Here is a 24,463-nt window from a genome sequence, read left to right as displayed (position 1 = left end):
ATTTTACTTTTCACCGACCAGTCGGTGAATTAATTAAATGCTAGTAACTCTTCTCCTGTTGAAATGAAGCATTGAAATAAGTGACACCAAATATTTTTTTTAATTTTATTTTCCGTGTGTATGCCTTTAAATAATACAAATAATTAATTCCAAACAAAATATACAACTAAATTAATTTCAATTCAATTTTCTTCATTAGTTATCGAACATGAATAAAACTATTTCAGTTACATCGATATGATAGAGAACATATTAATTTAACTATGGATAAACATTGTTCCTATCGTTATATATAAAAAAAAATTGCTCAAATACTCGATTGATTTATAATACGGGCGAATAGTATGGCCTCAAATTATGTACAAATGTGTCGTAGATTCTTTTATTATGCACAAGTGAGAATATTGATATAATTCAATTGCATTTATTAGACGATATTTTATAGAATAAGGTTGATATACAATAGAATTAGCAGCACGTTCACATAACCATTTTTGCAAGTGAGTTATTGGAAAGGATTAGCTATGAACAAAGTCGAATTTCCATTTGTCATTTCATCGAAACCACAAATTTATATAAAAATAACAGATTACGAGATTAATACGACGAAAACTAATACTATAGATTTATTTCATCTTTAACAAATAGACTAATGTACAAATAACATATAAGAAAAATTAAATTATTTTATAACATGGGTTGAAAATATCAATACGTACTGTTTTAAAACAAGATAGATTTTGTAAGTAAGTTATGCAATATATGCTGAGGATGTTACAGAAGGCTTCAAGATTTTATGCAATAAAATATTTATTATGCCTTTGAATGAATGCATTTAAGTTTCAAAAATAAATTCATCATCAGACAAACTTGTATTCGAATATACATTCATATTCTTTATATTAAGATATCTATGAATTTTAGAGAGGAAATCTTAACTTAATCATTTATAAACTGTAATTACTAGAACTTCAACCGATAATAGAACTTTATATAACATTGTACACTTTCGCACAAGCTTTTCGAGTCTAAAAATGTTTCCTGCATTAGAGTAAAACATTATTGAAAATAAATGTATTATTCGTATTTTAATCATATTCAAAGTTAAATTTATGAGTTATAATAATAAAACTCCATATTTATAAAATGTACATGAATTCAGTTCTAAATAATGGTATTAAAAAGGTCACCTACAAAACTTTTCTCTAACCTTTATAGCGCTTGAAAAGTTTACGTGATTCAACCGCTCCTAAAATGATGCAATTTTCTTAGTTTTTCTACACCTATGCAGAGATGATCAACTTCTTCAGCTTTCCGAAAATCACTGGCTAGTTTTGATTTAAAGTTGCTGTATTTTACATACAACTTGTCACGCGTACTTTTCAAGGTTTTCGGGTGAGCGAAAATCGTACCCTTAATAATATTATCCAATGTTGTACCTGTAAGTTTTTTCAACGCCGTAGGAGCACACCGCTGATAATTTCCAGGATTTCATCTAAAAATTCCTTGAAGTTTTCGCTTGTAGAAAACTCGTTGAATGCTCTAATCCTCTCAGCTCTAGTCATGTTTGTCGTTAGAAAACTTTTAACGCAACAAAGTCTTAATTCGCTGCACTGATTGGTACGTGCCCATGACCAAGCTCGGCAACAGTTTTCGTAATTGAGTTTGGAGATGGAACTTTCGGTAAGTAACTCTGAGATATCGGCCATGAGGAATTTGTCAGCAAGTACGACAGCATCGAGTAAGGATTCTATCGTACGATGGTTAAAGTCAGACCCATTAGCTGCGAGAAGAAGAGTATTTAGACCCTCTCTAGAAGTGTTCCGTAACTTGACACATCGCTTGCCAGATTCGGAAAAATTGCCTTCAAGCATGGCTGAAAAAGCGTCGGACCGTTGACAAAGTAACCGTCGACAAGCGTCCACCGTTGAGCCATCATCTAATTCGAATGTTACGGTTGATGGTTTCACGTAATTTTCTACGCCATGCTGAAAGAATAAAGTGAAAAATTGTAGAGTTTTTAGCGTAATATAATTTCATCGATAAAATAAATGCATAGAAAAGTTTATTCACCAGACTAGTATCGTGATAAATAAAACCATTCTCAGAAGACTGATTCTTATCGATTCCCTCAGGTCGCACATCCAGTGAGTCGGCAAGCTGGCAAATCGACCAGATAGCCTCTTTGTGTAGACTGTGCTCACTGTCCGACAGCGCGTCGAAAATGAGTGGCAGACCACCGTAAGTATTCAACAACTGTCGAAGTAGGTCTTTGGACTTAATGAGAAATGGTATAGATAGGGCGATAACGGAACGATGAGTTTCTTGTCCTCTCAGTAAAATCGACGCGAGCTCCCCCACTGCGCCACCAGTTTCTGCGAGTGCACACAATTGTCGAGTATACTGTTCGTGACCACTTAGATTTTGCACCTCAAAGACGAAGCCTTGTTTTATTAACGGCATCAAATAGGCTTTGTTTCTAAAAAAGATGCAAAATTAACAATCGAGGATCAATATAATGAGCAAGTTTATTGACGCAGAACGAGCTTACTTGACTATCCTAACGAGTATACGTGAAGCTTTTGGATTTTTCGCTAATCTCACGTAAGTGGCAAGAGGTCCAATTGTAGCTGGATCGGCGAGCCTATCGATTGGATCATCCGAGTAACTTAATTTACTGAGTAATACGAGAGTCCACGCGTTGATGTGTTTGTTCAATTCGGTTTTCGAAACTTTCTCCTGAGCTTCTTCAACTTCGACTGTGGCAGAAGAAAAACTTTTCAACGATTCCACTTCTTCTTGCGGCTCTATTTAAATAAGTTTTAGTGTTAGTAATCAAATTGATAATAAATGAATGTTTTGATTAAAAATACCTTGATCGCTCCACTCATTGTCGCTGCACACGGGACTGTAGTTTTCTTCAGCAACATCGTCAGTATCTTCATCCCCACCTAATAGCTTCATGGGCGGTGTACTCGGCGGTGTTAATAAATCGCTTCTCCTACTTCTTGGACTTAAATTGTCTTGCGGATAATCCGAACTAAATCTAAAAGTAAAAATAAATATTTACAAACTGTTCAACAACTTCATCAAAATCGCAATGTCTATATGTGTTACCTTCCTAAATGGGTTCTATTATACTTGAGGTCTCCTTTTCTATACGGCGATCGATCTGCCGTGCGTTTTTTGGGCGTTGCTTTTTCATCTGCATCGTCAGGCAACTCAATGGACATTTTTTGTAACTTGTTAGTTAAAACATCAAGCAGACCATTCTTCACCATAATTAAAATACTTTCGTCATCGCAAATAAACTGTGCCAAACCGTGCAACAACAATGGATGATACCTTTCGTGATCTTCTTTTCTTAGCAGATCAAGGATAACTTGCAAACCGTAACAATAACGAATTCGAATACGATTAACAGCTTCGCGACAAAACAAACACAGACAAGCTATGATTTCTTTTAAATAAAACGAACAGCCTTGCACAAGAAGCACTGTGGCTTCGACAACGTCGCAGTCCCCAAGCAGAGGTCTGCATTCTGGTATCGCGGTTAAACAATAGATGCACTTTATCGCTAATTTATTTTGAGCTTCATAAAACTTCATCAGAGTTTTGAAACCCTCTTGCTTTTCTCCTATCATTTGATTGGCACACTCATTACTACAGCTGTTTAGAAAAGCTAAAAATGCTTTCATGCAGGCTTCTGACAAATCTGTATATTTAGATTCAGTTTTCTTTCCTGCACTTATGAAGATTGACGTTATGGATTTGATAACTCCACTCTCTATAACTTTTCTATGACTGCCATCGTAAATGCTCCATATATTTCTAAAAATAAAGATAAAATATTTAAGTTAAAAATTTTACAAAATTTGCATACATAATTTTGTTTTTATATAAAGAGATAGACCAACCTTATTGCTCTAATGGCCATTGTATAAGTTTGTTGATTAGCTTTCGTACGCAAGACATAATTCAAAGATTGTATAGCACCTGCATTGTAAAATGCTTTAGCATATGAAATGCAGTCCGAGAGATTACCAATTAATCTACAAGCTCGACAGTGCAAAGTATCACCTACTTCAAGATTATTTAAAATCCATAAAGTATAGGACACAATATTGGTGTCTTGCACCTAGAAAAAAATCATCCTTACTTCAGTATCAAATAATATAGCTAACTTTCAACAAATACAGAAACTAATGGATGACATAATAGAGAAGTATATAAACACACATATATATAGATATACAACCTATGCTAAATCACACAAGTATTTATTGAAGACAAAGAAAGAAAAAATGGTGAGTGAGTTGCAATTCACCTGCTGCCTCACATCCGAATTGAGACAAACATTGGCAAGGATGCTGAGTGCGGCATTGATAACCTTTTGATCCTGATATCGCAGAAGCTGTACCAAAAATTTGAGACCACCAGCCTTGATGAAGCGCTTGCAGCATTGTTGGTTCTCTTTGACGCGAGTCAAGCAGCTGTGAATGTGAACTTTGGAGTCAGCTTTGATATGCTTTTTCAACTCAAGTAGCGTACGACTGTCCGCCTTTTCCAAATCGGTTGACATTTCCCGTGGCAAACATCGATAAATTAAAAAAAATAGCAGTTATAACAAATTCAACATAACCTCAAAAATTAAACAGCTGATGCGATTGACAATCGTCACTACTACATATGTGTACTTTTGCACAATAATACTGCGCAGCTGTGTGTGTGTGAGTGAGAAGGCTTGTTGTGCAATGAAAGCGTGAAATCTTGTGCGCAGTAAACTCCTTCATAGTCTATCTTCATTGCACTCAGTAGAATCCGGCATATCACTATCTCTTTCTAAAATGTACAGTTTCTTAAATTAAGATGTCTTTGCAGAGTAAGCTTGGAACCGCATGTATCAATGTACGATTTACCAACGCATTTTATGTGGAGTTATAAAGTACTGTTTAAAAAGTTTTTAAATAGTCAGAATGGCTAGTAAAAGTGTAGATACCGATACACCGCAAATTCAAATTCGTTTTGTTACAAAACAACAACAGTAAGTCTTTGGTCCCGTTTCTTTTACTAGATCTCAAAGTAAGGTTATTCCGATGAAGTTTTCGTTATTAGTATTTTTAATTTAATAATTTCAGTCCTCTTGTAACAGTAAATTATTCAACAAGTAGATGACATTATTAATTTTGACTCAACATTTGTTAATCATGGATAGAACAATTATCTTCTCGTGAAAATATTAATCTTTTAACTTTTTTAGGTTATATTAGAAATCACTTTGTAATTACAAAAGCTTTACATATAAACAATAATATTACTTTTGTAAATTAATCTACCTTATAATTAATTTTAATATATTTTTTAGATATGCTGTTCCAGATACCCCTCATTCAGTGCCTGCTACATTACTTGCATCAGAATTAAATGCACTTGTAAATAAACTTTTAGAAGGTAATTATGTTCATCAAAAGCTAGATTTGCACTTAATTAAATATATTTCTAAGATCTTATATTTATTACAGAACCAAGTGGTATCAGCCATGAAGTAGAATTTGATTTTCTGGTATGCTCTGAATTTTTGAGAACTTCTTTAGCTGAACATATTGGAGAAAGAGGTGTTTCAGTAGAAGAAGTAATTAATGTAGAATATATTGTCAAACATCCTCCTCCTGAACCACAAGACTGCCTCATACATGATGACTGGGTATCTGCAGTTGCAGTATGTGAGAAATGGTATTTTTATTGTACACATTGCACTTCAAATAGGGTAACTTTTTATTTGTATACACAGATATTGATAATCCAAATATTTTTTCAGGATTCTTAGTGGGTGTTATGACAATACAATACACCTCTGGACAGCAAAAGGAAAACATCATTTAACAATTCCAGGACATACTTCACCTATAAAAGCTGTGGCATGGATATCATTAGATGATGAAACAGGAACTTTTGTAAGGTATATATTCATTTGTAATGTCTATTTACAGTTCCGCAGAAATCAATCAATATATACATTTAAATTTGATTAACCTAGTGCATCACATGACCAAACTGCAATCTTATGGAAATGGAATGTCGAAAATAATTCTGTAGAAAGTATTCATATTTGTAAAGGACATGAACGTGGTTTAGAAGCTGTGGGGGTGAATAATACAAGCAATCTAATGGCTACTGGTTCTTGGGATACAATGTTGAAAATTTGGTCAACTTGTGAGTTCTTAAAAACAGAAGTAATCATCTCTGTTAAAGAATTAAACTAAACAATTTCTTGTAACTTTCTAGCCTTACAAGATGAAAATGAAGATGGTGAATCTGTTTCGAAAAGGAAAAAGACTGACTGTACTAAAACAAGAGTAAGTACTGCAATGAGAAGTATTTTATATACTGATTTACTATTTGTAAGCTATTATTTATTACTTTATATTACATTTTAGGCACCTTTAAGAACCATGAAAGCTCACAAGGAGGCAATAAGTGGTGTAGTATGGTCTGATAAAACTGAAATAGTGACGTCATCTTGGGACCACACACTGAAACTTTGGGATACTGAGTTAGGAGGAATAAAGCATGAACTAATGGGAAATAAGAGTTTTTTCGATGTCGATTATTCCGATCTATCTAGAACACTTGTTACTGCTTCAGCAGATAGACATGTTAGATTATATGATCCGCGATCAACAGGTGTATATTTTATCTTTTTTTAAGTAATACTGCTTTTTTTTAGTGCATCAACATTGTTTTCTTTTGCATATTCAAGAGGGTGCTATAGTAAAATCTATGTTTACCTCACATACACAATGGGTACAATCAGTTCGCTGGTCTACAATTGAAGAATATCTTTTCATGTCTGGTGCATATGACAATAACGTTAAATTATGGGACACTAGAAGGTATATAACTGAGTTATAAATTACTTATTTATTATCAGCTATAATAATTAACTTGCTTTTCATTTTTAGTCCCAAAGCTCCACTATTTGACCTTACTGGACACGAGGATAAGGTATTGACTTGTAATTGGTCTAATCCAAAGTTTCTGGTATCTGGAGGAGCTGACAATACAGTTAGAGTGTTCAAATCCAAATATGCTCTTAAATAAAGTAATGATAATTCAAAATTTTTTTATAATTTATACATATGATGACTGTAATAGATGTATTCTGTAGATTATTTCTTTTTATATAATATTATGATAAAAGTATATTTATTTAAAATTGTGAAATCAGTTACACCAGAAAAACATTTATTGCCATTACTTGATAAGTGTTTTTTTATTTTATAAAAAAATTAATTATAAGTTTTAATATATAATATATAATAATAAGTTTTAATTATATTTCTATAAGTTATTAGTTTCCTAGATTTTGCGAGTGAAAAAACAAATAATTTAAAAAATGTGTAAAATACTCTAGCGTAAAAATAACACATTTTTATTTTCTTTTATCTTTCGTTATTTTGGAGGAACAAGTGTTTAAAATTCAAATGATATTGAGCTATTCGGATTGGTCAGACATGCAGCAATAAAAGTGGAGGCAGCTAGAGGTCACGTGATTAGTTTTGTTTCCCGCAACCTTGTAGTTGAATCCATTCAAAAATGAACCCACGGTTAATCGCAAGTGAGCAATTTGTATGAAATAAATTCATAACAGTTAGCTTCGCAACGAAATAGTAAGTATCAACAAATCGTTGAATCAACTTTTCAATGCGAAAATAACCTGTCCATCTCGGCAATTCAGTTAAGAGTAAATCGTCCGTTAAAGGTTAACCGATTAAAAGCCCCGTGATCGTAAGAAAGTGGGGGCAATAACATCCCTACCATGTGAGAAGAGCGCGGGAGAATGAATCGTTCGTTCGTGGTTCGTGTTCACGCTAAAGATGGCCTCGCTCTCGTCGGCAAACAACAATAGTTAGTGGCGCCAGTCGTCACCTAACCTCCTTGTTTCGTCTCCCTCTCCCTCTCTCTCTTCTCACTCTCTCTCTCTCTGTCTCTCTCTCTGTCTCTCTCTCTCTGTCTCTCTCTGTCTCTCTCTGTCTCTCTCTCTCTCTCTCTCTCTCTCTCTTTTCGCTTTCAGTCAGTTGTGACAGAGTAGTGCACAGGCGCTCGCGCGCGCGAGAGATGCCATAAATATAACTTGCGAGTGAGAGAGAGAGAGAGAAACGATTATTGCTGCGGGGGATCGCAAGTGCGAGAATTTAGAAATTACAATACAAAAAATAGTGCTTTAGTGTGTTTTTTGGTGTTTATGGTGGTGGTGGCCGCGGTGGTGGTGCACGATGCCGCGAAGGTGCATCTCCAACGAGGTTTTATCGCCAATTAGCTCAGACAGCAGCATCTCGTAACGGCTCCGTATGTATATATATGTATATATATAGAACGTTAGCCATTCTCTCTTCTTTTTCTTTCTCTCTCTCGTGAGACGGTAACCTTGCGCTTAGGTTCTTTCGCGAACGTTTATTCTGTCTCTCTTTTATCCCCACCTGCTGAACACAGGTGAATCGAAAAGGAAACATTTTTCCTTACTTCTTTTTTGTTCCGGTGGTGCTCGTATGAGAAATCATTATGTCACGCTTATTTGCAGTTTTTTTACGTGTCGTATAATGTAGTGTTTTGTCGAAAGCCACGGCTGTCTGCAAGCAGGCCATGATGTCATGAGATCGAGGACAGGGATGCCTACAATGATTACGATCGTATGTATAGTCGTCCGGCCGTTATCTCTTCTTTTTCGCCTTTTTCGCTCTCGGCGCAGAAGCGTTGTTTGCAAATCGGCACACACGCACACTGTGCAAGAGCTTCCCTCGAGCCATTTCTGATGTGACGAAAGAGTTCGGCTTCCACGGTTATGGGCTAACGACTCGGCGAGTATAGGCGAAGCCGTTAACCGGCAGAGTTTATTATGCGAGCAAGGTGCTTTCTTTTGTCAATCGCTGGCCCTCTTATCTCTTGTCGAAAATGGTGTGCCTTCGCGCGAGCGATCATTATCACAAACACTTGAGAAATCTATGTCAAATTTTGTACAGAAGATTAGATTGTTTTACTGTTCTACGTTGTTACTTGCTTTCTATATTGCACTGCTACTTGTTTACTCTCAGCATTGAAGCCGCGATATTGTTGACGTTCTAACGCGCAGTATCGAAGAATTTTATTTATTGTGTTTTTTATTCTTCGACAGAACGGTATTTTCGAGCGCGACCCTGCCCGTTTTATTTTATCGCCGAAGAAAATGTCAACGATTAATTTGATAGACCCATTGACATTCAGATTTAAAAAATTTTTGTCCAAAGTCAACAAAGCCACAATTGCGCATCAGGCGATCGGTTGTGTATTTAGATTTGTCCGCAAAAAAGGAGGCACAACGTCAAGCGCGACACAAAAGATACTATTACGTTGCGTAGGCGCTCGGCCGATTTGAGACAAACGCGGTTTGATCAAGTGCCTCGTGCTGAGTAACGATCTGAATACACAGATGAGAAAGTGTCTTTCTGTGCAAATTGAGATAGAGAAAAAATATCGTGACGTCGACAAACTGCACAAACTATGAAATATTAAGTATCGTTACTCAACATCAACGCGTGAGGTCTTTAAATTGCAGTCTTATCCGTGTACACGCGAAGGGAAAAATTCCGCCAGAATGAACAATCTTGGAAAATCGTTGAACGCGATTGAGATATCAAACTTTTATCGTCTGCTACCGCCTTCCTTAAAGTTAACTTATCAAGTGCAATAAATGCAAAGGAATGATAAGAATGCCGTGCATGTATTTACACAGAGCTCTGAAACAATATGTCAGCCAGATACTTGCAGGCTGACTGATACGAGCGTGTTTTGCTTTATCGAGGGACGCGGCAATTAGTCAATTACGGTTGGTTGTAATTTTCGAGTAAATGAGAACGCGTTCGCTCGAAGCGCTTTTCTCAGGGATACGCCACTGATTTCCTGCAACGAACTCATTTTCATTATATTACGTCAAACACCAAACAGTCGGATGAGTGTGTTTGCCCCCGAGGCGGTGAAAATTAAAAATTTCCTCCTCGATCAACTTTTAAGTATATCTAAGCGCTTCCTAAAAGACAGTAGTAGCCCCTCGTGTGTTGCTGACGTCATTGCCGTTGAATGTAGATGACATCTTCCGCACTTCTCGCGCGTTATAATGAAAGTTATAGATCAATCAATAAACTTTCGCGGATTACTTTTTGCGAAATGCGCGTAGCTCGCGCGACATCTCGTTTTTCCGGTGGAAATGAATTTCTTCGTTATCGATATCGCATCCGACAAACAGTTTGGATAGTCGCTAATTGGAGGTGTTGGGTTTTTTTTGTCATTGCAGAGGCAGATACGCAGCGTGGAGCGGGCGGCGGTGGTGTAGGAGGAGCGAAAGAAAGAAGAAGAAAAAAATCTCCGCGTGCCAAACAGCGGAGAGTACTAGCGGCCAAAATGGAAGAGCGGAGCGTGCACAGCAGTACGAGCGATATAAATAGTGAGGAGGCCGTCAAGACTGAATGTAAGTGCCCATCATCGAGCGTCGATCTTCATTCTTTATATATTCTCCCTGCACGTGCGCACACACACACACACACACACACACACGCGCACCTTCGCCTGCTTTTCTTTTCTCCTAAAGATGACACACCTGTGATGAGAATAAAAAATCAGTGCCGGCTTTCGCGCACGTGATTCGTGTGTAATTTTTCCTTTTCGAAGTTGAGTGAATCAGCTTCGGGACGAAAAAACGCGGAATTACTCACTTTCATGAGGAATGAATGTTGACTAGCACTATAATTTCACATGTAACTATAATAGTTGAGTTATCGAAAAGTGTACATCTGAGAAACCGATGGTTTGTTTATTTCGAAGCTAGAGGATCACAGATTGGGAGCACTAGTTTATTTTAGTTGGGCTTTCGGACATTTATAGAGAGGGGGGGGGGGGAGGTAAGAGTATTAAGGATTCGATTGAATTATTTATATTGAGGCTTTGCAAACAGAAAATTGCACCGTGAATCACTAGATTCTGTATATTATAAATAGAAATCTTTCACTAATTATAGAATCCATAGATATGATCACATTTGATTTCAAAACTGTTAAATCATTGTCCCCATGCTGTTGTGATTTTATTATTATTATTATTATTATTATTATTATTATTATGTCACAGCTCAATTTGAGAATATTACGAGACTAAACTTTCGTTAACTATTTCGTTGGTTAAAAATCGCAAAAATATGTTTTCGATGAAATAAATATTCGAATGATAATTTATCAAAATATTTCGGATAACGTTTGATAACTTGACATGCTGACGTGAAAACATAATGGCCAAGTAATTATCGTAATAGACAGTAATTACATAAAGTTAACATTAGCTTGTTAGTAACTCCATTCGTTCGTGCGATAGAATACCATTTTTCGAAAATGAGTAAGTAATCTTGACGCTTGACTAGTCTTAGGTATAAGAGTTTATTTTTGTACAGCTTTAAATATGCAGACAACATAGATAACATCTCGAGTATTTCATTTCTTTGTTGTGTAGTTTGTCCAGTGACCTTCAATTTCTGGCCCTAAATTTTCTAGTCTCTCTCTTGCCTTTATACTGATTTGTTCATGTTCACACAATTGTGTGAATATTTCTAACACCGAATAGGATTTAACAAGAAGTTATATTAATAATAGTTAACTACATTCCTATATTGTTGAATAATGTTGTACAATTGAGAGTACTGATATAGCTAATAATAATGTGTTAGTACAAGATATTATTGCCTGAAACATTGGGCAATAGTATTTCTTGTAACAGTATTCCCCTTAATGGGATTCAATGTTCTTACTAGTGATCATCAGAGGTAAACAATTATACTCTTACAATAGAATATTTATTTTTCAAAATTGTAAGGTTGAAAAGTTTACGTATGATTTGCAAATTCAATTGTTAGGAAAAAACCTGCATTGTGCTATTCATTTTGATTATATTTATTTATCTTTTATTTATTGTTTTTGTTATGAATCTATATTGCATTCACTTTGTACACACAAATATTTTTCACCTTCCACATGTTACAAACAGTTCTATGAGTGTACTATATCTGCATTAGCAAAAAGATTCATGATTAACAGTTATGTTTATTATTCATTTGCAGATCTACCTTATATACCTCGCAAAAAAAGAATATGCCTCGTTGGTTCAGCCAGCGAGGATCCTGCACTGGATGCTGCAGCTCAACAATTCAGTGTTCCTGTTCTGAAGTCTGAGACTGGTGTAGAGTATATAGATGACACTACTTACTGCACATATTTTGTACTAAAAAAGTTTGAAGGAAATGAATATGACGTGCTCCATAAAACTGCACATAGGTGAATTCACCTTTTATGTTTCTCAACCTGTTGCCTTTAAGAAGTAAATTCTTCAAGATTTGTATTTTGTCAATTATATATTTTATTTCTTTTTTGCAGAATTTTGGGGCCAACAGCTTTGTTACAGCTGGCAGAGAAGAAAGAATCGTTACCTAGCATTAACCGACCAATGTATACACAGGCTATGTTCGGACAGATTGTTGTCTTTACTGGATTTAGGAGAAAAGAGGAATTGGTAAGTTTGTTTTTTGTTTTTTAATATTGTAAGATTGTATTTTCAAATTGTAAGATTTATTTTTTAACACATATTACAGACAAAGCTTGTCACCTTGATACATCACATGGGTGGTAGCATTAGAAAAGAAATGGGCGAGAAGATAACACATCTAGTAGCGAATTGTTGTGGAGGTAAAAAGTATAGATATGCAGACTGTTTTAATATTCCAATTATGTCCAGTAGTTGGGTAACTGCTCTTTGGGATGCTAGGGATGACATTTCTTTTTATAGTAGTAACAAAGATGTAGTGAGTAACTTTATTAAATTATGAATATTTATTTCAACAGTCATTTGTTAAATGTTACACATTTCTAACAATGACTTATGTTTCTCAATTTGTAGCTCAATGCACATAAATTAAAATTATTCTTTGGAGCTCGGATCTGTTTCTATGGCTTCCCAGAGGAAGAAAAGAACCACATGTGTGAAGTATTAGTACAGCAAGGAGGGGAACCAACTGATATAATTGATCCAAATTGCACCCACGTGGTAAGTAGAAACAATAATCATTCAATTTATCATTTCAAATGCTTCATGACGCGATAAGTAGAAAAAGAGACAATCAAGTCTCTTGGCTTGATATTTCATTTTTTTCGTTCTCACATATTAAATAATATTCAAATTAGCTTACATAGGTCATTCATGAATATTTGCAAACTATATTCGTTTTTTTTTTCTAATTTATTTTTTCATCTATCAATCTTTTGTTCTGGTTCTCGCATCCTGCTTAGGTAATAGACTTGGGCAAGAATCGCTATAGAATAACCGACAGCGCGAGAACGCCGCTAACATATCTAAAGTTCCCACGTGAGAACTTGCACATCGACATCGCTTTCGCACGAAATAGCAAATCCTTGCCTTACTCCTTCGCTTATTATGATCCATACACCAACACCATACCCTCGCCCTCAAAGTCGATATTCTTATCGCGTCTGCTCAATATTGATAACAAACGTAAAAATTATCGCCCGGAAGAACTAAAAGTCATTGCAACTCGTAAAAATGTTAGTCAAGATTCAGCAATTTGTATGGACAACTCCAACGATTTGCCAAGTTCGTCATTCGAGTCTGTAACCATGACTTTCGACGAGATTAGTGAAGAAGATGTAAACGATACTCAAGATACATTTAGTGTCGTGGAATCTCTTGATGACCTATCCGTCACTTCGGATGGTATAATGGAAGTCGATTCTGTCATGGAAGACAGCAGGGTCGTACGGCCAACTACATCGCTAATATCTAAACTCGAGTATGAGAGAAAGCATATACCATTCAAAAATATTCGTTCCTGCTCGACAGTGACGTTTACGAGTGCAAAGAAACCGCGTCGCTACATTAGATGGAAAAGATCTACGTCGTGCAACGCCATATCAAAGACACTTGCCCCAAGCGGTAGTAACGAATCAAAGCTTCGTTTTCCACTTGCTAAACGAACAACGTATCAACCGAGCGCTAGTTTCGACACAGCCGACAGCACAACAACAATACTGAGTGGTAGTCAAAAAACCCGCAGGAGCTTCTCGAAAGCTTTAAGACAAAGTTCGGCACTGTTCTCCAAAATTAGCGAGATTGTCTTTCCATCCACATTTAAGCAGTATGCACCGCGCCGACAACAAGATGACACTGCTAGTACGTGTAGCCGACAGAAGTATACACCGTTACCAAGTCCATTACCTGTACCAGCGAAAGTTGCAAGATTGGCTGCGGATGATGATTGCAGAGCGAGAGTGTCGAAGCTACAAGGAGAATGCTGTTTGGCGAAAAAACGGAGTTTCAGAAGGATGCAGGACAAATCTTTCCTTGTGGTACAGATTTTGAACAGAGTTATTCTTTTACGACGAAGATGATGCTATGATGTGTTTGACTCATTTTTCATGTAGACACTCAAAAGATGCTTGAAATTACTAATAATTGCAAGTATCTATTGAAATTATAAAATCTTAAAATTATAAGTAATTTCAAGTATTTATTAAGACCTAAATGATAAATTAGTCATGCTACAATCAAATTTTAAAAGCGATCATTGTTTTGTTGTGAGCTAAACGGTTGTACAATTGTAATTTTGCAGTTATTATATCTGACAAGAAATACCAAAAATGAAAATACATTAGGACAAGAACGTTAAGCTTGCATTTTGTGTTTGTCTATGAAAAAGAAATCATCGTCATGAAAACACGTGGTTATGGGTTCATCGCCTATATACTCCATCCCTCACTCTCTAATACCGATATTCCACTATCCATAACGAAATACATTCTTTGAGCTCGTACTGTCTCTTAATTGTCGTAATGTAAAGTAGAAAGCTTATTTGATTAATTAATATGATAATATTATCAAAGGTTGTCGACGAGTCAAACGTAAATAGTTTACCAGACATTGCCTCACAAAGAGCACGCATTGTCAAAGCTGAATGGTTCTGGACCTCCATCCAAAATGAAATTGCTGTTGATGAGGACGAGTACCTGTTCGACAAAGTAAATACGAGGCAAAAAATAACTGAATATTTAATTTTGAAGTTTTAATAAACAGAAGTAAAAGGATTGCAAATTTTTTCAGTATTTGGAGCGTTTGATGTCACCGTCGGTCTCGGCACGTAGGAATAGTCAACCTGTGAATACACCGTCATCCGCGTCGAAGCAACGCAAGCGTAAACGTTTACCAGAGGTAATTGAAGCTGCACAGAATGGGACTAGTTCACCGGCATCGCGCAACAAAAGAAGATCGAGTCTTAGCGAAGGATTCCTTAGTATAAACAGCAGCCTTCTCGATAGTACTATCAGTCCAGAAAATCAGCTGTTAGATGGTAAGATAATTTTTTCAACTAAGTTTTTTCGCTTACGGCGTTATCCTCGCTCTCTTTTTTATCTCAATGTCGTTATCCAACCAAACTCTTTTCTTTGTTACTTTGTTACTCTATATTAACTTGTTTATTCTTTAAACTCTATAATAGTTTTTCGTCTTCCTTCTATGGTTTATTAAACTAATTGCTTTGTGTGCACAATGATAATGAAATAATTTAACATTTGATTCTTAAAAGTGTCATAGATTGTATTTCAACTTGAAATTATTTCGATTATGAAAAACTTGTCTCAGAGAATTAAAGTTTCAATGCCTGTACATTTTCTTTAAGTAACCTTAGACCATTCGAGGGAAGACCTCAAAGTATGAATAATTGTTAAATCACAGATATTCCAGAGGTAGAAGTTGTGGACACTGAAACAGTGAGAAAAACTCTTTCTCCGCGACATCAAGTCTTCCTTGAACTTGTCCAGACTGAGTCAAATTACGTTGGGATTCTCAGTACGATTATGACTGTAAGTAGCTTGTGGTATTGAAATTATTCCTAAATTAAACAAAAAATAAAGCAATTTTTAAATTGGTTTATTTGTACAGCTGTTTAAAGAGCCTTTAGAAGATGTCGACGAAAAAAAGGAAGGATTATTAAACACCACCGAAGCCAAAATAATTTTCGGCAATTTTCCACCGATCTACGAGGTACACAAAAAGATGTTGGAAGAGTTGCGTTTTTGTGCAACTAACTGGAGAGAAGATAATAGTATAGGTCAGATTATACTCAAGTACTCGCAAGATTTATTGAAAGCTTATCCTCCCTACGTTAACTTTTTTGAAAACACAAAGGAAATGTTGGATCAGTGCGATCAAAACAAGCCAAGGTTTCATGCTTTTCTCAAAGTGTGTCAGACTAAGCCAGAATGTGGTAGACAAAGTTTGAAAGAATTGATGATTAAACCGGTTCAGCGCCTTCCTAGTATTAGTTTATTGTTGAATGGTAATTTTTGTCTGAAATTTATTTTCACACTAATAATTTTTTGTTGGAAAATTTAAAACATCAAATACAAATTTGTAAAACTTTACAGATATTCTGAAGCATACCGACAAGAAAAATTCTGATCACAATGCCTTAGAACAATCGTTAAATAGCATTAAGGAAGTTATGACTTATATTAACGAGGATAAACGAAAGACTGAGGGTCAGCTAGCCATGTTTGATATATTTAACGAGATCGACAATTGCCCGCCGCATTTGGTGTCCTCGCACCGCTCGTTCATCGGCAAGTGTGACGTGCAGGAATTGAGCGAGGGACTGAGTGGCCGTGGCGATCATCTCGTTCTCTTTCTTTTTACCGATACATTGGAGATCTGCAAGAAACGCTCGAAGGCCTTTAATTCGGTGAAGAGTCCCAACACGGTCAATGGACTGCATACTGTGAAGATGAGTGGCAAGCCTTACAAACATATTAAAATGTTGTCGCTTAGTACCATTAAGAAAGTTGTGGATATTCGAGAAACTGATGGTGAGTGTGGTTTGTTTTTGAATATCGTTCAAAAAAATACGGAGAGTTTTCAAAATTGTTACTTTCAGAATGTCGAAATGTATTTGCTTTAATGGTACGAAGTAACCAAGAATTGAGAGAAAAATTATATTCTTTCACAATTACTGACGAGGAGGTAAATAAAACGAATTACCTGCGATGTTTGTGCCGACAAATAGCCAATACTGTTTGTAAAGCTGATGCGGTAAGAGTTTTTCACACCGTAACAATGTATTCATAAAATTCGCACAATTAAATATTAATATTCGTCAACTAATAATTCATTATTTTTCAGGATACATTCTTAATCACTCTTGATTCTCATCAGCTTGAAATAAATACTAGTGATGTAGCATTAGGAACACTAAGTAAAGCATTTAAGTGAGTAAATCTATAAAATTTTTATCAATATGTTTTGTAGAACTAGTTCAAATTAGTTTTTATGTAGATATAAGTTCGATTTTGGATTTTATTTGGATAATTTTAACAATTTTTTTGTAAAGATGTTGGAAATTTCATAGCTATAACGTTCTATCTATTACTTACCTTCTAAACTGATGCCAATTTGATGAGGGCTATCAAATTATTTTATTCTATTTTTGTTTTTTTATTCAATTAAACATAAAAATTCATAAAGTAGCGAATTAAAAAAATAATTAACCGACGATTTTAGCACAATATTCATTTGAAAAATAAAAAAACTTTTATGAACTTTCTTTGCATGTATCAAAACAATAATGGGGCGACGATACGTTTGGTTGCAGGAGCCTATTTCATAATTTTTACCTGGAGTATATGGACCCGTATGTGTTCCTACTCAATAGCATGTGTGAAACTACGTTACATGTCCCACTACCGTCAGTTTCCGCACCAGGCTGTTTAAAACATTTTTTTACTCGCTTCTGTCCACTTTCCTCACCCCATTGCTTCTAGAATCCATTACATAATTTGTTTTAACAAATTTTATATATTTGAAGGTTTGAATTGCTTTGGTTATGGTGTGATCAGTTCAAGAAATAATCAATATTAAATCCGAGCTTTTTCACAGTTTTTTTTGATTAATTAATCACAATTTTATATTTTTCGCTTAATTCGCGAATGAAAATACCGCATGTAATGGCTTGATTTTTGGCAAGTTTCATTCAATAAGTTTAATTATTATATTCATAAATTTTGTTCAGTTTTCTGAAACATAATAAAATTTTTGCTATTGAACTTGAACTGATTTTCTGCTCTTCGGGATTCGTAATTTAACGTCTTTATCGCAAACACCCTACTGATTGTGTAGAACTTTCTTTTCCTCCTTCAAAATGTTTCTTGTTAAATATGAACAGTAATTGGTTCGTTAGTACTTTAATTTGAATTACAAATTTACTAAGTAGAATTTTAACTATTTCAAAATAAATATACTTACAAAATTTTTATATATTCTTATTCAAAATTGTATAATAGTAATGTTTTTGAATGGTGATTCAATATCTCAAGGGGGACATCAAAGTTATTCGTTTGCACTTATATAAGTGTTTGTACTCGTTTCATTATTTCATAATTGATGTATCTTTTCTTTTATGCTACAGGTTCGCGACACGGACAAAAAAGAATATTCAACGTACGTTCAGCTTCAACAAAACGCCAAGCAAGTTGAAGCGTGCGGTGTCAACAATGATGTCGCCGTTCGGCTCGACAACTAGCCTGACCCCGGCAAGTCACCAACTTGCCCAGATGCGCCTTGCTAGTTGCAACAACATTAACGTTAGTTAAACACACTGAGTAATTAACCGTTACAGTAGTGTGGTTTCACGCTTACTCGCAACGGATTTTTTCATCTTAAAATTTTGCAGATATCTTCCTTTATACATGCGAGTCTGCGAATTTGAACGTAGTTTTTTTTTCGTTATGAATTCTGTAATTTTTTTTTGTTGCTATATAAATAGATTGGTCTACTCTGTACAATGACTATTTCAGTGAGTAATACATGGTTGAATACAATGAACTTTATACGAAAAAGAGTAATAGGAGCTTCCTTTTTTTATTTTCCGCATTAAGATGTATGAGTATTTGAATGCTAAAAAATACTCCGAAAAAGCTTAACGCAGCTTGTCTATGGAGATAAATGGTATAAAACATTATTTTAAAACATTTTTGAAAAAGTTTTACATATTTTTATACCATCTATTGGCAATCAAACGTGCATTCTTATAAATATAACATACATCTCAAAACTCTTTTTTTATATGAAAACATACGTTACAATTGTTTAGTAAGTCATGAACTTCTTTTATGTGCATGCCATCAAATGGAAATGCGAAAGGAATATTTTGTACTTTATTGAGTAAGTATCGTTTAAATGGTAGACCGATTGGTTGTTGTTAAACAATAAGTGCGCTATGGCTTTAAAATCTAATATTGATTTTTTTTTCCTAATTTCCTTTTTTGTTAAAGAAAAGATAAAAATAATTTTTTTTTCTATGTTAATTGCAATATCATATAGTGTTTCGGCTAACGATAGTTCAACAACTACTAGTATAAGAATGATTAATTTGCAGATGAGTGGAAATTTGAACTATATTTTTCTTTATGTTAATTATATATTTTTAAATAGAATAATTTGCGACTATCAGTTGTTTGTGAAAGAATAGTGCGAAATTATTTGTCAGATAAAGAACGTAAATTAACGGATAAATATAGTCTGTTTTTTTTATACATCACTCGTTATACTTTATGATTATCAAATTTATTTCCAGCTGGTACAGTCGTGCATCGTAAATATGGATGTAATTTAATAATTGCGTATTGGATACGCGCAGATTCTCTATTATTTTAGTTTTTCATACGTTAAAAATACACCTGTCTTTAATGAAAAACAAAATCTTGTTTATTTCATGATCTTTTATGTTTTCTGTGGGTTTTGGTGTACGGCAAATTATTAATTATATTTGTAAATATTAGATTGAAGTTCTGAGAATTTACTCTAAATTCTAAGAATTTCAACTTTGTTGAAGTAGATTATTGTTAGTGATGTTATGTGCATTGTAGATGAATTGACATGTACAATTTTTTCAAAGTTTGTTGAATTTTGAATGATCATCAACTTATAATTATTCAACAATCTCTATAATGAGAAGAAGTTGTTCATGTTTTCTACTAATGGATTGTCTCTTGTCAAATGATTATTCTGTGTATCTTTACAGGAATTGGGAAGTAATGGTTCGGGCACACCGTCTCGAGGCGAGATGCTCGTTGCGCCCATGTCGGTCCAGCCGACGCGCAAGGCCAAATGCAGTACTCTCAGTATGGCCTCGCTTCGAAGGTTGTAATTACATGTCTTACACTTATTTGCTACTAAAAGAAGCAAAGTGAGCCACGCCACGAAAGCGCATACATGTCTGCGTCTGTGTTCTAACTCATCACTTCGCCTACTTGTTTTGTGCAGTGTCTGTTTGTCTAACAAATCATTACACGGTATTTTGTGGATGTACGTCGTTGATAAGTAGGTACTTCTATAGTGTCTTGAAATATTGTGTGTAGCCAAATACCACCGGGTGATTTGTTATACGTTTCATTGAAAAAGTGATCAGAGTTGTTTTTGTATTTCTGGACATCGTTAAAAATAGATGTTATTATTTTTGGTAATCTGGCTGATACGTGAATACATTGTCGCCTTTATCATGGACTGCTTTCTTCAGCGAAGTGAATATTTAATGTTGCCACTGTTTTCTTCAAAAAGACAATTTCAAAAGACAATTTCACGTAACAATTTACATATAATAATACATGTATGAGTGAAATTTTGTAAGAGCTTTTATGGTCTAAAGCGTTTTTTTGCTCGTATCAAATATCCGTGAATCCAATATTTACAATTTTTGAGTAATTTTGGAATTAACAATTTTGATAACTTAAGAAAAAACAAAGGCTAATATAATATCTACTCAACTATTCATATTGGAGTATTATTATAGTGGTTTCGCTTGACGTCAAGCTACTAACGAAAATCTATGGCGTTAAATTGGCTTTATCTAGCTTAAAATATGCTATAAATCTAATTTTTGCAATCCTCTTCGCTTCAGCTTAAAAACGTGAAAAGTTTAATTGAAACAAATCTATTTTATACCTTCTTACATGGATTTATATTCGCTGGCGATTTATTCATTGTTAGATAGTAGACATTACGTTTTCTACTATCAGCATTTTTCACAAAAAAAATTGCAAAAGAATAAATTTGTATGTAACATAATTTATTTATTTTTAAAAACATTATATTTATATAAAAAAAATAGCTTGCATTTTTATTAATAAATACCGTACGGAAATTATGTTTTTTATTACTGAATCTAAAAACAATGGTTTATAGGTTGCTGAAAAGTAAGCAAAAACTTGCCTGTTGCGTAATTCATATAACACAATAATCAAGTTTGTTCCTCGCATTTAACAGTTGAAGCATAAACTATAATATTAATGTTATTTTTTAAATTTAATTAACTTTTGATAATTTGGTATTTTTCGGTTACTACAGAAACGGCTCTGATGAAGCTATGCAGAATAAATCTGATCTCTAAGAAGATGTTCTCGTTGTTTCGACAGTAACTAGAGAAGGAGTTAGAGGTGGAACAAGATTTATGTTTTATATTTTTTATCTTTCAAGCAAGTTAAAAAATATTGTATGTCAACTTTTTATAACGAGTGCCTAATTTACGACAGTTAAAAACTATAATTATTTTTCAGTGATTCGAAATAGTGATTTGAAATTAGCCTATACAAAGATGTGAGTTTTTATGAGGAACAGGTATTTTTTCACGAGCGATTTTTTGGGTAAATGCGTAATTTATAATTAGCATTGGATAGAGAATAAAATTTAAGATCATTCGATTCGTGACATTATTAATAAGAGATTAAAGTTCATATCTGGCATACTTTGTTCTGTTGTATGTGCAGTGAAAATGAGAGATATTCTTTCGTGAGATTTTGTGATGCCTTTATGAAATTAATTGAAAGCTCATCAAGGGTGAGAACGATTGTTAGCTCCTTTGATAAATAGCTACACTAACAATTATGCTTTCACACTTCTTGTGTCTTCATTTGTCTACATGTATAATATTTTGAATATAGATATTTTATAAGACGATTGTGTGTCAGTATGAGTGATAACAAAGAAGTTTGTTTACAAAATGTCGACTTTTATAAGAGTGAGTGGGCATTACGGACACGAGAGCCATAAAAATGTTGATAGTGTTTTTTAAGTAATATTCATAGTGGATAAAGTTCACCTTTGCATTATTTACTGTTCTGCCAGTATAACGTATGTACTTCAGTTGTAACATAATTTTCGACAGATTGTAATTTACATCCGAAAAGCCTTAATGTTCATCAGCTAGTCTAGTTATGAATGAGCTTTTTGAAGATATCTAAGAAAGGGCCTAATTGAATAAATATAAGTAAGAATCTAAGCTAAAGTATCGAGAGTGGTGAATCCGAAATTCATATGATCTTTTAAAAAGATTATTCAGTTATTAGCAATGTCGGATTTCTGGGATGTAAATATCTCATATAATGGTTTAATTAGAAGCTGAAATGCAAGACAAATGTTTTATTCTAATTTTACCTTAACGTTAAGAACAATATTTTCTGAAAATCAACACGATTATGCAACATCGACATTAAGGCTTCTTTAGTGAATTTGTAAGATTAGGACTTTTTATTTTTTCTAAATACTCTTAGTGTTATACAAAAGATATTTCGTTCCTACTTAAGCAAAGTTCCATTTTTTTGTCTTAAAAATTTTTGTTTCTTTCTTCTAAATATTCAAAATTTCGAAGTTTTTTTTATAAGGTCTCTTTTCGTGAAACAAAATCTTCTGTACCTATAAGTTATAGATTTAACATGTACATAACTGATTCCATAAATTATTCTTTCAAGATGGAAATATTACTTGCTCTTAGAAGGGATGTTAGGGCGTTGCTCTGTCTTTTTTTATTGTAAGTTATTTTTTGAATAACAGAAATTTTTCAATAGTTTTTTCTTTTTTTCTTAAATCGACTGTGAATCTGTCAATTGATAAAAGAAGGCATGGCAAATTTTAAGTAATTCTTAATACCTTTTTTGTAAATATAAGTTGCGTTATAGCCGAAGTGCGTTTCTATACATAAAATGTAAAATGTATCTTCTTTTCTACACATACACACACGCGCGCGCACAGTGAAAATATTACCTACGTTATGTGAATAACGATCACAGCAAACTTTTCCGCCTATATTTATATTGAATCTTGAGGAAAATCGTAATAAATTCTATAAACTTTATATCGCAAATATGCCAATTTGTCGTTGAGTTATTTCTAATTGCCTTTCAAGACGAACACACATCGCAAATAAATTTCGGGTTAATTTTCCAACTGTACAGCATTAACAGTAGCCGAGCGAAGTGTCTCGTAATATCATCCAGTAGAGAGCGACCTCTTAAATAAGATGCATCACGCGCGCCTGCATTTTTCTCTCTGCGTCTGAAATGGGTAAGGAGAAATCTCCAGGGCAAAAGTCGTCGTACACGCGTGGGTGTGCGAGTTTGGAGCGAGGCCAGTTGATAAAGTATGCAGGCGCAAGGCTTGAAAAGTTAAACAAGCGCCGCAACACTCGCGTATTATTCATACGTCTGTCTTTCCTGCGTGTCGCGCCTTTTCTTCTTTCGCGAATCTCCCTCGGGTATACGATATAAACATTACTGTGAAATAAAAGACGAGAGAGAAATGACATGACTCCCTTTTTCTGTCTCTCTCCGTGTCAGTGTTCGTATTCACGCGTGGATGGACGTTCTTCTGACCTCTCTTGAGTGAGAGAGAGAGAGAGAGAGAGAGAGAGAGAGAGAGAGAGAGAGAGAGAGAGAGAGAAGCCCCTTGTCGTCGCGATTATCCCTCCCTTTACGCGTGATTCGAGGAAAGAAAATGCTTCTTAGATTGCCATTTTACTCAATTTGAAGGCCAATTCAGCAGTTACCGATTTCCGCTTTCAGAAGACCATGTCGCTTCTGGCGTTGTACGGCAGCGCCGTAGAAAACAAGAAAGTAGCACTCGCATTTTGTCTTTCAATTTTCAATGAGACGTTAGCGTGTATCTGGATACGTGAGCTGCTCCAATCGACAGTTGAAATAGGATCAGCGTCAAATACACGCGCGCGAGCGTCCATTCCCGCAGATTCCGCATGTGCAACATTTATTACGCTCGTGTAACTCGGTTACCGTTGCTTCTCGTCCTTATTTTTCATGAGGTTTCCTTAGTGTCGCTTAGTGCCCGCCGTGGGATTTGCGTGCAGAATATACTGATCCCAAGCTATTTATATTCAGGAAATCTATGTTCGAGTTTTCTTTTATAGAAAATTCCATAGTGCTTTTTTCACTAAGCAAGCAAATATTGTCAGTTAATGCTAACTTAACAAGACAAACGTGCACAGCCTGATTTCAGCTCTTATCCGCGGCTTCGATCGTGTAATTTGCATTTTCTCCGCTTAAGCGTG

At 34.8% G+C, this 24,463-nt stretch overlaps 3 protein-coding genes across 11 annotated transcripts; 2 read left to right on the top strand and 1 right to left on the bottom strand.

Annotated features, from left to right (window-relative positions):
- Positions 1 to 117: 117 nt before the first annotated feature.
- On the bottom strand, positions 118 to 4,724 carry LOC131671084 (armadillo repeat-containing protein 5). The gene is made up of 7 exons (XM_058947244.1): positions 4,328 to 4,724; positions 3,918 to 4,138; positions 3,118 to 3,831; positions 2,874 to 3,046; positions 2,552 to 2,807; positions 2,074 to 2,479; positions 118 to 1,988 (listed from the first exon to the last, which is right to left on the bottom strand). The coding sequence occupies exons 1-7, from the start codon at positions 4,580 to 4,582 to the stop codon at positions 1,452 to 1,454; spliced, it is 2,562 nt and encodes an 853-aa protein (XP_058803227.1). The 5' UTR covers positions 4,583 to 4,724; the 3' UTR covers positions 118 to 1,451.
- Positions 4,725 to 4,858: 134 nt separating this feature from the next.
- Positions 4,859 to 7,237, top strand: LOC131671086 (ribosome biogenesis protein WDR12 homolog). The gene is made up of 9 exons (XM_058947247.1): positions 4,859 to 5,044; positions 5,366 to 5,451; positions 5,523 to 5,733; positions 5,819 to 5,959; positions 6,038 to 6,213; positions 6,286 to 6,356; positions 6,438 to 6,684; positions 6,761 to 6,893; positions 6,963 to 7,237. The coding sequence occupies exons 1-9, from the start codon at positions 4,977 to 4,979 to the stop codon at positions 7,099 to 7,101; spliced, it is 1,272 nt and encodes a 423-aa protein (XP_058803230.1). The 5' UTR covers positions 4,859 to 4,976; the 3' UTR covers positions 7,102 to 7,237.
- Positions 7,238 to 7,368: 131 nt separating this feature from the next.
- On the top strand, positions 7,369 to 23,260 carry LOC131671106 (protein ECT2). 9 transcript variants are annotated; one of them, XM_058947298.1, is made up of 18 exons: positions 7,369 to 8,349; positions 10,328 to 10,501; positions 12,137 to 12,350; positions 12,450 to 12,585; positions 12,665 to 12,874; positions 12,970 to 13,116; positions 13,359 to 14,432; positions 14,967 to 15,101; positions 15,184 to 15,430; positions 15,823 to 15,941; positions 16,021 to 16,417; positions 16,506 to 16,943; positions 17,012 to 17,166; positions 17,257 to 17,342; positions 17,726 to 17,818; positions 18,539 to 18,713; positions 20,153 to 20,271; positions 21,475 to 23,260. In XM_058947298.1, exons 2-18 carry the CDS (start codon positions 10,435 to 10,437, stop codon positions 21,515 to 21,517), a joined length of 3,855 nt encoding a protein of 1,284 aa, XP_058803281.1. In that variant the 5' UTR covers positions 7,369 to 8,349; positions 10,328 to 10,434; the 3' UTR covers positions 21,518 to 23,260. The 9 variants fall into 9 exon arrangements, 8 of the variants coding, with proteins under 8 accessions (XP_058803281.1, XP_058803283.1, XP_058803279.1 ...); XM_058947300.1 differs by having other exon boundaries at positions 7,370 to 8,349; positions 15,814 to 15,941; positions 17,726 to 17,764; XM_058947296.1 differs by having other exon boundaries at positions 7,370 to 8,349; positions 15,814 to 15,941.
- The last annotated feature ends 1,203 nt before the right edge of the window (positions 23,261 to 24,463 follow it).

This window comes from Phymastichus coffea, unplaced genomic scaffold, assembly GCF_024137745.1.
Source record: "Phymastichus coffea isolate CEN01 unplaced genomic scaffold, Cenicafe_Pcof_1.1 PCOF00119, whole genome shotgun sequence".
NCBI lineage: Eukaryota > Metazoa > Arthropoda > Insecta > Hymenoptera > Eulophidae > Phymastichus > Phymastichus coffea.
The sequence above is the reverse complement of the archived record's forward strand: the minus strand, read 5'-3'. Positions and strand labels throughout refer to the sequence as shown.